The following is a 13,791-nucleotide window of genomic DNA, read 5'->3' on the forward strand; positions in this document are numbered from 1 at the left end:
AACATGAAAAGGAAGCTATTTTCGTGAACACGTTAGCTCGGCAAACACTATTTGACAAGGATCCGCTTCCTGTCGAAAGCAACTTGACTAAAATCTAGCAAATTAACACCTGACCTTTGTATTTACATAATTGTCTTTGAATTTTAATATGAGCCGGTTGAAGCCCCCTTATTTATTGCTAAATAAACGGGCAGCTTCGGTTTCGTATTTACTAGGTAGCAAGCGAAACAGTGCTCAAAGAATAGTTTGAATTTTATTGGGTATGCGAAGTTGTCCTCTTTTCCGAAAAAAAGTCACCAGACAGAAAAAAAATATACACAAAAAAGTGCTACAGGTAGAAGAAGATAGCTGCCGCCGAGCGCTTACTGAAGACTTGGAAACATGTATTCTATTAGCGTATTGTCTAAAATTCGGTTTTTAGCGTTTTAACACTGCATTCAAGAAAGTTTACAAAGTTCTATTTAAAATTAATGGTAAAAGGCAAAACGAACATACCTAAGATGAACCTGGAAACTCTACTGGATGATAGATGCCGTAGCTGCGATCTATGCAATATTTAATTTTAACGCTTAAATGTCATTCATCAAAGAACGGAGGCCTAGCCTTAACACTCAGAGTCACTCCATCAGTGCTAGACTCTTTGTTTAGCTCGGAGCATATTTTTGTTAACTTTCTTTTTAATGAACTATTGTTTTTCTTGTATTTATAGAATATTCATACTGTTTTTTTTTTACTTGATAATGACGTTCGAGAACGTCAAAACGTTGTGTATTTTTTAACCGTTTAAAAAATTTCTTTAATGTTTTTAAGAAAAGTTTTCTCGCAAATTTTTTATAGCTAAATGTCTTATTTTAATGATACTTGTAAATAGACAAAAAAAAATTAAATTACTATTGGGTTATGAACAATACCATAGGAAGGAACTACAGAGAACTACAATTTGAATGTTTTCGGTTTAATATTTCCGTCATCCACAGATCTACAAGTTTATATTATAATCCAATTTCGTCAAAGCTCGTGTCCGAAATTACTGAATGAGTTGGACTAAACTAAACAGTTAGTCACAAAACGTAAGCATATAATTTTTTTTTTTCTAATTTCCTATTTCTTCAAGAGATCTTTGACTTTTTGGCGAATCTGTCTGTTTTTCAACAAACAGATGACAGGGTTTGAGAGTGAATTAAGAAAAGCCAAAGTCTCTGTCCAGCTGTAATGGTTGTAAGTTTTTAAGTCACGACATAATATCTGATGATAGAAAGTTACAAAAAGTACCGGAAAGTTCAAAATTAAATAAAATGCAACGATGAAAGCGATGCTTTTAGCAAGCTTGACTTCCCTTTGCCTCTGAAGATTTGCAGCGGCTTGGAGTTGCACCTGAAGCTGTCGACGATTCCTTCGTACTATGACTACAACGCCGAACTGAGTCGCTCCAGATACAAGGAGACAAATAAGCCAGACAACGAGATGGGTACCTCTCGCTACTTGGTTAATTTTAGCCCATTGTAATGCGGCCAACAAAATGTTTATCGTCCATATGCCCAGCATATACTTCAAGACGCGACTGTAAGAGAAAAGAGTGTTGTATTTAACATGTAGTCGAACAGCTACGAATCTCTCGTAGCTTACCGCGGTTAAAGTCATGAAAGACACTCCAAAGCAAACGTAGAAGGAAGCGCCATAGACGACCATCACAAAACAAGGAACTGAACGACGCTGGTTTTCCATGAGTCTGTAAGTTATATAACTTGTTTGAGCCGTGAGGCCGACAAAAACATCAGACAGCGCCAAGCAAGCTATTAACAGATTCGAAGGCGTCCGAAGACGGGACGTGCTGAAGATGGCGATGACAACCAAAAGGTTAACTGCGACGGCGAGTGGGGCTGTAATTATGTTGACGATGGCGGTTACCAGGTTCATGGTGTAACGTTGGGAAGCTTGATGGAAGCTTGGATCAGGAAGATGGAAACAGTAAGAGCCATTGATAGAGATGTTGTCATCCATTTGGCGACGCGTGCACCCTTTACTGCCTTTTTCTGATTCAGGAGCAAAAGCTTTCCGCCTTAAAAATGTCGACAGTTATTCACGAGGATACCGTAATAGTTAAACAAGGAAAAAGTGCTAGTAATTTATTCCACTTTTGGAATAAATTTTGGTCATCTGGCTACTTTTGCAGATCGTTGAGAGGTCAGTAAATTTGGATCCTTGGTAACGTTAAAAAGAATGGCGGCATATGCCATACTCAAATTTTGTGTTTATTTAACTAGCGTGAGACTTCGCTCATATATTAACTGAGACATACATGAAATTATTTTTTTTTTCAGCCGCATTTTGTTTACGTTGTCTTTTTTTTTCCGGGGAGATAGCTGGTGGGAGTTATTCCCTTATATAGGTGGGTGCGGGCCCAAAGGGTATGGTTTGTTAGCCGTTTTGGTCAGAACTAGGGTATCGATTTTGGCCATTTCGGTCTCAATTAGGGTATGGTTTTTGCACTCTAGTCTTAATTGATTGTGTTTTATTTATAAGAAGCTATCCCACCTAATGAAAGCACATAAACATTGCCTTTAACATTAGTCTGAACCAGGGTATTGATTCAAGGGTCAGGTCTTAATTAGGGTATCGAATTTTTGGTCAGGTCATAAAAAGAGTAGTGAAAATCTCAGATTTTGGTCATAAGTAGGGGAGGGGTTTTGGGAAGCAGGTCGCACACCCCCACCCAATTTTTCCAGTAGTAACACCCCCGGACTTATTCTTATATTGTCTTGTTTCCTTGGACCGTTTCTTACTAAAAAAGAAATTAAACCCTAACTGGGTAACCTTTGAACGTAAATTAATTAAGGAAACTCCTAGGCCAGCTTTAGATCACCGACCGACTGTTTGAACTGTTTCCAATTTGTCTAGCAAGAAATGGATGATAATGAATAAATGTATCAGTTGTCAATGAAACAGTATGAAGCTTTGATGAATCTGTGAGAAAGCCTGTGTTATCTTGCACAGCGTGTTTACCCAGTAGTGTAATAAAAAACATAGCATTGTCTTTTTTTACTTTGTTAATATAAATTAAATTTCGCTTTGGAAAACATATGAAACACGTTCTTAGATATCCTCGAAGCACCCTTTCCTAAGCATTGAAGCTCAAGGTCGATGCACATATCTTAGCGGTTATGGCGGTCAACGCTTCGACGGATTCCCTGGCAAGTGGGCCATCTTGTTACCATCTTCCCGATCCATCGTTCGACAAAGTCTCTGAGCGATACACGATGAATCTTGTCACAGCTATCATAAATATAACGGGCGCCCCTTTTGCCGCTGTTTTCAACGTTTTGATTGTTTATGCCATCGTCTCCCGTCTGCGAACACCGTCAAATCTTCTGATCGCATGTCTGGCGCTATCCGACGTATTCGTCGGTCTTGCAGTTCAACCCGGTTATATCACTTACAGACTCATGGAAAACCAGCTTCGTTCAGTTCCCTGCTTTGTGAGAGTTGTGTATGCTAATGCGTTCTATCTTTGTTGTGGAGTGTCCTTTATGACACTCGCAGCCGTCAGCTATGAACGATTCGTAGCAGTCCGGCTTCAAGCAAGCTACAATGATGTATTCTCATCAAAAAGAGTCTTAAAGTACATGGCGGCGATCTGGATTGTGAATATCATATTAACAAGTCTACAATGGACGGGAATAAACCGAGTATCAAGAGGCATGCATCTGATCGCGTGGTTTATCTGCCCTCTTGTCGCTGGTGCGGCAAACATTGGAATCGTTTTGACTCTGCTTTAGAATCGTCGCCGAATACAGCCCCACCACGTACAGCTACGCGAACAGATCCGTAGGCGAAGAGAAACAAAGCTAACAAGAACCATCCCGTTTATTGTTGGGGTCTACTTGATGTTAAACATGCCCGTTTTGTTTGTCACAATTTATCACCAGATTCTAAGGCCGGATATCAAGACTTATAACCACTACAGTTGGACAGAAACTCTTGCTTTTCTCAACTCGTGCACGAATCCTTTGATCTGCGTTTGGAAGAGCCGACAAATCCGTCAGGCAGTTATCTCGATTCTGGAAGGGATTTTTTGTCGCTAAATGTAAGATCCATAGAAAAGAACACACGAAATTTAATTGCAGGATGTGTCAGAGCGTCCAAAATTGCTGTACTAAAAGTAGTCCGTGACAATAAGTACCCTCCTAGATCATCATGCGAGAAGCTAAAAAACCATAATGCTATAAAATATCTTGATGTTATATACCAAGGTAATTTTATTGTTAGCAAAACATTTAGAACCATCGTGAGTGACTGTGAATATGAATTCATGAGGCTCGAGCCATATGTTTTTTGTTTGTTAGCTTGTTTTGTATATAAGGCGACTTATTTCAACCTGAACAGAATAAAAGTTTGGAAAATATAAGTATGTAATCCAATTGCGGTATTTAACTCAGGAAAAAAAGAGTGAAGGATTTCACAAATATTGCCATGGCAACTTTGTGAATTTTCACTTTTTATAAGTACTCATGGCCTATTTTTTTATTGATATTATTATTATGATGATGTTTTACTTCTTTACTTAAATCTACACACCCATAGGACTTCTTCGATTTGAACAATTCTTTAGACTTCTTCTCATTAACAAAGGTGCTGTGACCACCAATTTCAAGAACAGCGGGAGAAAGCCGTGCCCGTACAATATTTCATCCGCGGTGCTGTCGTTTCTTCCGTAGATGTTTGCGCAAGTCTTTTGACGTGCCAAGCCACATGTTGTTCTGACAGTCATATTGTTCTCTTCCGATGATTATCAGCTCAGAAATTAAGATTGTCGTCTCCTTTGGCTTAATCTACAGGAGCTTACTAAATTAACACCTGTGTGTTTTGCTCATTTCCAGGCATATAAAAGAACTCCTTTCCCTTAACAGCCTATTCGTGCTTATATTGGCACTAAACAACAGTTTAACAGAAATTACTAAGACCTCGATCATAAAGAGTCAGAGCAAAAAAAGCAGGAAGATAGAACATAAGGCTTTGTTAGAGACACTTTCTTCACAGAAGGTAATGGACAGCAACATCTCTGTACACATTCCTCCCGGATCTTGTTTTCATCTTCCTGATCCAATCTTCGATCAAGTTTCACAACGATTCACTACAAACCTGATAACAGCCATTATCAACATCGTGACTGCCCCAATTGCCGTCATAGTCAACGCTTTGGTTGTCACTGCCATATTTGGCACATCTCGTCTACGGACGCCTTCGAATCTACTGATAGCTTGCTTGGCGCTATCTGATGTATTTGTCGGCCTCACCGCCCAGCCAGCTTATATAACCTACAGACTCATGGAAAACCAGCATCGTTCAGTTCCTTGTTTTGTGAGAATCATCTATTGCGCTGCCTTCTACGTTTGCTTTGGAGTGTCTTTCATGACTTTAACTGCTGTGAGCTACGAAAGATTTGTAGCTGTTCGAGTGCGTGTTAGATACAACAATCTTTTCTCTTACAGTCGTGTTCTGAAGTACATGCTAGGCATATGGATCGTGAACGTTTTGCTGGCCGCCTTGCAATGGGCTAAAATTAACCATGTGGCAAGAGGTACCCATCACGTAGTTTGGTTAGTTTGCCTTCTTGTTACGGGAATAACTCAAGTGGCTGTGTTGATCATTGTGCGACGAAGTCGTCAACAGGCCCACGGAGACGCAGAAACTATCGAAAATGTACGGAAGCAAAGAGAAGTTAAAGTTGCATTGCGCATCTCGCTTATAGTGGGGGTTTACTTAATATTGAACTCTCCTGTGCTGTTTGTGACATTTTACCATCAGACGATGGGATATAACTTGAAAACTTATAACTACTATAGTTGGGCAGAAACATTTGCTTTTTTCAATTCGTCTTCGAACCCTGTAATCCTTTTTTGGAAGAATCAACAGGTTCGTCAAAGAATAAAGGATATCTTAAAGAACGTAGTGTGCTGGTGATAGTTAAAGTGCATTGTGCCAGGTTTTTTCAGAGACATGGAACAGTGAAGTGATTTTAATTCTTCAGAGCTGTTTTTCGATCATTGTAAAATTTAATAATTAATCTTCTGAGGAAGGACACCGCGGAAATACGTTTTTGGGGCGCGATACAGTATTTTGCTGGTCAGCGGTACACCTTAACAAAACTACAAAATGCCTGCAACTTTTACATGGTTTTCGCAGCGAGTCTTATCGACAGTGAAAAAGATACAAAAATTAGAGCGCACACTGTAAACTTAGCTTTTAAACTCCGCTCATTTGTTGGATAGTTCTCAGTTAATATTATATATTATGCCAAAGCCAAACTGAACTTGCACACGATGTGAAATTGTTGTTGTTTCGTGAGAGTTCATGCTCGCAAGCGGCGAACCAGTGGCAATTTACGTTACGATGTGCGCTAAGGCTAAAACTAGGCAGCTTTTGTGTTGCTGTAGCGGCGTTCTGAGGACATCAACTTCTCAAGTTTGTTGAATTGATGAGCTGTGACCACCAATTTCAAGAACAACGGGAGAAAGCCGTGCCCGTACAATATTTCATCCGCGGTGCTGTCGTTTCTTCCGTAGATGTTTGCGCAAGTCTTTTGACGTGCCAAGCCACATGTTGTTCTGACAGTCATATTGTTCTCTTCCGATGATTATCAGCTCAGAAATTAAGATTGTCATCTCCTTTGGCTTAATCTACAGGAGCTTACTAAATTAACACCTGTGTGTTTTGCTAATTTCCAGGCATATAAAAGAACTCCTTTCCCTTAACAGCCTATTCGAAGCCTAAACAAAATTCGTGCTTATATTGGCACTAAACTACAGTTTAACAGAAATTACTAAGATCTCGATCATAAAGAGTCAGAGCAAAAAAAACAGGAAGATAGAACATAAGGGGATTAACTCATACCCGCGTTTTAATTTGTCAATAAAGGTGAATGTGCCTGGTAAAATGTCGAGAAGTTGTTTTTCAATACATGGAATATTAGAGTTTAAAGAGAGATTTTTCGGCCTCACATCTGTTTTCAGCCCTTCTGACGTAAATTAACTGAAGTAATTATGTTCTCACTGTGTTTTCCTTTTAAACTGACGAATGCTTTAATCAAAATGTGACTTTTGTTGATGTTGTAACTGATGTAAAAAAAGAAAGTCAATGTGAATGGAACATAACTCTGGTGGGATAAATATTTCTTTAACATTCGTCTTGTTCTCCTCCAGCTGTTAAATATAACTATTCGCCTTTTAATTTACAACGATTGAATATTTTCCTTCGTCGGCACATATTGTTAAAATAAACAACGGCCGTCGCCACCATATTTTTGTTCTTAATCTCATTACTAATTTATGAAGATTAAACAAAGGATCGAAATCAAGACCGTGAGGGTTTTTGGATATTTGATCTTAGTTACCATAGATTCTTAAGATTTTATTTCTCCCTTTTCTCCTCCGTTTTCGTTTCGATTGAGAAGACATATCAAACACTCAAGACAATGTTTGACCACATTTCCAAACACCTCTATGGTCGTTAAAAATACTCCGCTGCGCGACGAATTTTTGCCTCTCTTTTGGTATTTGAAAATGTAGTTAAACACGGTCTTTCGTGTTTGACATATTTCTTAACTTGAAGTTGTTATCATATGGCACCGGTGTGTGGATAAAACAGATATTTTGAATCTTGATCTCGCGGATCTTAGTCGACTCTTTTCAGTGTAAACTGCAGTAGAAACATCACAGGAAACTGTGGTTGTAATCTAAATAAGAAAGAGGAATGGCATGCGCTTGAAGAGTGTCGTTAAATCGGGGCTATAACAAAACTCTACAGCTTTGGCTAATCTTGGCACTTTCAATTTTCCCAGAATTGGCTTAAGAGCAGCTGAGCTATCCATTAACAAAATTTCCAATAGTTAGGTCAGTAACAATGATCATTAGACTTAAATATCGTGTACTTGAATTAATTGCATTGCGCTCTTTAAATGTCTTCTTGTCGAACATGCAACCTCTCTGAATTCTTAGTGGTTACAAACTTGGCCTATGGTGGATGTTCGTCCGTTGTTCTGTCTATAGTACAATTATCGAACAGCAGATAACAAGACTTCACTGATCACTTATTTGCCCCTACCTATCTAGGCCTCCTTTTTCGTTTTTGCCATAATATTTTCCTAGATACTTTCTTCAAATGGCTTCCCGTTTAAGCCTAAGTGTCGAACAGAAAGTTGAATCGCGGTGTCGTGTCTGTTCAGGAATGTCTGTTAAAGAGTGATTCGATTTTTAGCAAAACTCAAAATCTGAAGTAGCTAAGACTGTTCTTAAAATTCCATGTGGTTGCTAGGCCTCCCCATTCCATAAAAAAGTATGCCTCCAGTCCTCGATAGAAACTGGCAGCTATGGCACTTTCAGTATATATCGCCTTTACATGAAAATTTCTTGTTATTTTTCGTTAGTTTCCAGACTAGATCTGGTGTCCGAGTCTGCGGAGAGCTGGTAAAGAATCCTACCAAGGCCTAGAAGCAAATAAGCTTCTAGCTTTCAGAAGCGCATAGCTTTCAGAAGCATGAACGTTTATGCAATGAACCGCTGATGAATATTTTGTGACACAGTTCGTACCATGCGGACGGTAACACATTTCAGGATATACCTAATGTTCTACATGACCCGTGTCACTTCAAAGGCACTACTCTTTAATATTTTCGTCCCTGCATTGTTGTTTTAAATGCATGTGTTTGAATGAATAAAAACTGTAAATTAAATATCAGCCTTTCCTAGATAAAAAAGCAAACAAATAGCACACAATCGACTCCTGTGACCGTTTTATTTACACAAAGGAACTTGTGTAAATAAAACGGTCTAGGTTAATAAGACCTCCGACTAAAAAATTAGTCTATGAGTTCTGAAGATGTATGAAAAAACAGAAACCCAAAATGTAACCCGAACGAAACACGGAGGAGTTCTCAATCCCCGTCAAATTGGCTTGAAAATTTTGTTATTCTACCAAAACAGCGTTAAAAGGAAAACCTATTTGAAAGTCCTCTATTGTTTCTATCTTCCCACAAACGTCACCATATCAGCTGACATATATAAGCTATTTGAAAACCATTTATGACTGTAAGGCAATGGTTTTTATTAAACGTTAAATGAACGCAGTCTAAGCTATCAACTGCGCAAAAGGCGCTCTTTACATTCAGTATTAACTCTCATGCGTCACCTTCGTTATTATAACAGAGTCGAAACAGAGAATTTGGGGATTCAACTCAACTGCCCCGCTTCACTCCAGGATCTTTTATGTCAACTACGACCAAAATAATTATCCTCAAGAAACAGGTGTGAGTAGAGATGTTGTTTTCGCTTACAGGCAGACCTTCAAGCTAGGGCCCAGTAGCATGATAGGTGTTTGCCTAAAATATTGTTTACTGCAGTGATCAATAGCCATAAAAAGAACTGTTTTCCAGTCAACCCTTTTAATAACAATATTCGAATTCGAAGAAAAACAACAAAGATTCCGGTGTTGTTTGGGTCGCGTTGACCGAACTTTAATCCCGAATTTTTACAAAAAATAAAAATAAGAAGCCATAACACGTACTGTGAGCGCTTGTCACTACTGTGTTGCGTGTGCCGTTGTAAGAGGCGCGTAAATTCATTGCGACGTTTGTTTTTGTTTTTTGTCTCTTTCCTGCAAATTCATTTGTGTTCTAGGGTTATCAAACGCTGGCGATCGATTTTTATTTTCTTAAGCAAAACTTTGAAAGAACATCACCACTGCCATATGGCAATTTAAGAGCACCGAAACACCCCAAGGGCGGGATGTACTGCCCTATATGAATTGTAAAGGTATGTGCAGGGGGGTATGGTTTTTGAGCTATTCTTTAACATTTTGGTCTTCAATGGCGGCATTTTACCCTTTTTAGAGTACAATCCCAAGGTTATTAAATTAATGTCGTTTCTAGTTGATGAAAGTTGATTTTTCTGTCGACTATCTCCTGTCAAAATGAAATTTAGGCTATCATGGAACCCGGCCCTAGTAATCCAAACATGCTTGTGGCCAATAGTATTTTCACAGCTCCGTTTAATTTACCTAATTAAATAAATAGAGACTAAGAAATTTTAAGGATATTAACATTTATTTGAAGACTTTATTCTAAGAGCAGTTGTAAGAAACCTTTTATCCCAGCAAGCCAGCTTTACGATTTCAGAAGATTGTGCTGTTTCAAAATGATCTGAAAACAACCTCTTTACCTAGAAATGTTCCGAAACACCATTTTCTTCCAAAAAAATCTTTTGCGCCTAGGTTTTAAAGGCCATTACCAATAGAAAAAACACTACTGAGTGTTGAATCTTTAGGTCTTCCTTCCTCTTCTGCATGTCTTGTTTGTCATTTCGCGTCTCTTTTTCCGCCGCAGTTGACTGTTGCGTCTTTGCGCATACCATATTGCAGACGTCAGTCTGATCGGGAAAGATACGCTTGTAGACTTAAGACAATTTGAAACTGCAAAACGCTCATTACTCAAAGCTTTTAAAAGTTGACACCTGTCTATTCTGGTTTAACAGGCATATAGACAATCGCCTTTCTTTTAAAAGATTAATTCAGTACAACAAATAATAGAACTGGTAGGACTGAACATCGGCGTAAAAGAAATTACGTAGCCTTTGACCGCCAAGAAACACAAAATAGTACAAAGTATAATGTTAGAAAAATAGGTTCAATATTATCAGGAATAATTGCATTCACTGGAGAAGGGCTGAGACGTTTTATTCAAAGCTCGAAATGGACACCAACATCTCTGCCGAAGTTCCTCTCTCTTACCATCTTCCCGATCCAACCTTCCATCAAGCCTCCCAGCGTTACACCATGAACCTGGTAACCGCCATCATCAACATCGTGACAGCCCCATTCGCTGTTATAGTCAACGCTTTGTTTGTCACCGCCATCTTCAGTTGCAATCGTCTACGAACTCCTTTGAATCTTTTTATAGCGTGTTTGGCGCTGTCTGATGTTTTTGTCGGCCTTACGGCTCAACCAGGTTATATAACCTACAGACTTATGGAAAACCAGCGTCGTTCAGTTCCTTGTTTTGTGAGAATCGTCTATTGCGCTGCCTTCTACGTTTGCTTTGGAGTGTCTTTCATGACGTTATGTGCTGTAAGCTACGAAAGATTCGTGGCGGTTCGATTACGTGTTAGATACAATACGTTCTACTCTTCGAAGCGTGTTGTGAAGTATATGCTGGGCATATGGACTCTGAACACTTTGCTTGCCGCGCTGCAATGGGCTAGAATCAACCAGGCAGCGAGAGGTACCCATCTCATTCTTTGGCTTATCCTTCTTCTTGTCTGTGGAGCAACTCAAATTTGCATTTTAGTGATTGTCCGACGGAATCGTCGCCAGCTTCAAGCGCAACTTCCAGCCGCTGAAAATCAACAGAGACAAAGAGAAGTTAAGCTTGCAAAGAGTCTCTCTGTAATCGTTGGAGTATATTTGATTGCGAACTTTCCGGTGCTGTTTGTGACAATTTATCATCAGATCCTGAGACTTGATTTGCAAACCTACACCACTACAGCTGGACAGAGACTTTGGCTTTTCTTAATTCACTCTCAAACCCCGTCATCTGTTTGTTGAAAAACAGACAGATTCGCCAAAAAGTCAAAGATTTCGTGAAGAAATAAGTAATTACAACAATAATTTGCTCGTGTTTTGCATTTTCAACCACTATCCAGCTGAACAGTCGCTTAAGCTTTTCTTAATTCATGTTCAACCATTTCAGTCTTTGCGGAAGAATCGGCAAGTTCGCCAAAGAGTAATAGATATTTTAGAGAAAATAGCGAACTGGTGAAGATGTAAGCGCATGGCGCCTCTAGAATTGTTTATTTCCTTTTTCTTTTCAAAATTAAAATAAAAGACATTCATAGAACATTTGAGAAATATAGGAGATAACTAATGTAAACTTCCAGTGGCGATGAAGGTGTGCTGTGCAAAGTTCTTAAAGGTGAATTACCTGTATTTATACTTGTTTAAACTGAGGGCGCAAGAATTGTAAATTAACCGAAGCTGTAGTTACAATGTGCCTAGATTTTTTAGACATGAAGTACAAAGGTATTTACTTCAGTGAAGCAGTTATGTTCTTCATTTTTTTTTTTTTTTTTTTTTTTTTTGTAAGTTAAAGAAATTATAAGTAAGCTGTTGTTGTAGAACTGTGCAAAACTGTTTTGATAACCAACCGGAAAATTTGGATAGGAAATAAACGTAAATGGAGGCATTGACATTTGCATTTTACTCTCTTTGAAGTCCAATTCCAAGGTTATTAAATCAATTTTCGTTTCCAGTTGATGCAAGTTGATTTTTCGGTCGACTCTCTCCTGTCAAATTGAAAATGAAATTTAAGCAGTCATGGGGCTTGGTGCTTAGTAATCCAAACATACTTGTGGCCAACAGTATTTTAACAGCCTAATTAAGTAAATAGAGGCTAGGAAATGTTAAGGATATTACTTTCCACACCCTTAGAACTTAGTTAGAGCTCATTTCTCATTGAGAGCAGGTGTGAGAAACCTTTTAACCCAGCAAGTCATGCAGCCTTACGATTACAGAAGATTTTGATGTTTCAAAATGATCTGGAAAACAACCTCTTACCGAGAAATGTTCCGAAACACCGTACGTTTTATTCCAAAAAATCTTTTGGGCCTAGGTTTTAAAAGCCACTACCATGGCCAGTAGAAAAAACAGCACTGAACGTTGAATCCTTAGGTCCTATTTCCTCTTCTGTCCTGTTTGTTGCCTTTTCGTTTGTTCCCCCCCCCTCCCACCCCCCCCCCCCCCACCGCACAGTTGACTGTTGGCTAAATAATTTTGCACCATTTCATCCTTTGTCGGAAGAATCGGCAAGTTCGCCAAAGAGTAATAGATCTTTTAAAGAAAGTGGCGACCTGGTGAAGGTGAAAGCGTATGGCGTCTATTGTTTATTTTCTTTCGTGTTGTGATAAGTTTTTAAAGGTGAATTAAATTCTTGTACGTTTAAACTGAAGGCCCAAGAATTTAAAATTAACTGAAGCTGTAGGTAAAATATGCCTAGAATTTTGACGACATGGAGCATAAGGATATTTGGTTCAGTGAAGCTGTTATGTTTTCAATTTTTTGTAGGTTAAAAATTACAAGTAAGCTGTTGTGGTGGAACCATAGTTAATATATGGCACTGGTTATGAAGCCTGGCAAACATCAAAGGAGCAAACAAAGATGCCAAGATTTATGCTGGAAGGTCCACGACCGTGTACAATCATTTGTTTTGTGCTCATACACTATGCATGAATTACGTAACCAAAACGTTTCTATTGGTTAGTTCCTTAGTACGGAGTAAACAACTATTGTGTTTTGTGCACAGTCAAGGCCAAAAAAGCGAACAAAAACATACAACAAAGAACTTTGTCGGGTTTCATAACCATTCCCCTCTGTTAACTATGGCGGTACTGTGCAAAACTGTTTTGCAAGCCAACCGAAATTTTTGAACGGGAAAAAAAAAAATTCCCTGTTGTATTTCTTCTTATATAACAAGGCTGATCGTGAGTGAATGCGACAGGTAAAAAATGACTGTCGGAAATGGCCTTACTGGACCCAACAAGGAGTAAATACATAACGCGCTTTTTTTACCTTGGACTAAAAAATATAGAGTTTAGTATTATTATGATAACTGCTAATAGAAAACTAAAACATAACTGCTAAATAAATATTAATAAAAAAAAAACAACATTTTTATAGCACCCAATTCATTGGTTGTCCATGGCAGTTAACAATAAAAATGTTGAAAGATAAAGGAAAACAATGAAAAAT

At 38.6% G+C, this 13,791-nt stretch overlaps 2 protein-coding genes and 2 pseudogenes across 2 annotated transcripts; 3 read left to right on the top strand and 1 right to left on the bottom strand.

Moving 5' to 3' along the window:
- Positions 1-934: 934 nt before the first annotated feature.
- On the bottom strand, positions 935-2,001 carry LOC149113883 (adenosine receptor A2b-like). Its single transcript, XM_089287698.1, has one exon. The coding sequence runs from the start codon at positions 1,999-2,001 to the stop codon at positions 1,102-1,104; it is 900 nt and encodes a 299-aa protein (XP_089143824.1). The 3' UTR covers positions 935-1,101.
- Positions 2,002-3,012: 1,011 nt separating this feature from the next.
- On the top strand, positions 3,013-4,082 carry LOC149113884 (adenosine receptor A2b-like; annotated as a pseudogene).
- Positions 4,083-4,959: 877 nt separating this feature from the next.
- Positions 4,960-6,310, top strand: LOC149113885 (melanocyte-stimulating hormone receptor-like). Its single transcript, XM_089286518.1, has one exon. It carries the CDS (start codon positions 5,044-5,046, stop codon positions 5,959-5,961), a length of 918 nt encoding a protein of 305 aa, XP_089142644.1. The 5' UTR covers positions 4,960-5,043; the 3' UTR covers positions 5,962-6,310.
- Positions 6,311-10,362: 4,052 nt separating this feature from the next.
- On the top strand, positions 10,363-11,747 carry LOC149113886 (adenosine receptor A2a-like; annotated as a pseudogene).
- Positions 11,748-13,791: the final 2,044 nt, after the last annotated feature.

The sequence above is a fragment of the Orbicella faveolata genome, unplaced genomic scaffold (assembly GCF_042242905.1).
Source record: "Orbicella faveolata isolate gen_17 unplaced genomic scaffold, um_ofav_v1 contig_14, whole genome shotgun sequence".
Lineage (NCBI taxonomy): Eukaryota > Metazoa > Cnidaria > Anthozoa > Scleractinia > Merulinidae > Orbicella > Orbicella faveolata.

Excerpts from the sequence above, each read along its gene's own strand:
- LOC149113883 (XM_089287698.1), bottom strand. The coding sequence starts at position 2,001 with ATGGATGACAACATCTCTATCAATGGCTCTTACTGTTTCCATCTTCCT.
- LOC149113885 (XM_089286518.1), top strand. The coding sequence starts at position 5,044 with ATGGACAGCAACATCTCTGTACACATTCCTCCCGGATCTTGTTTTCAT.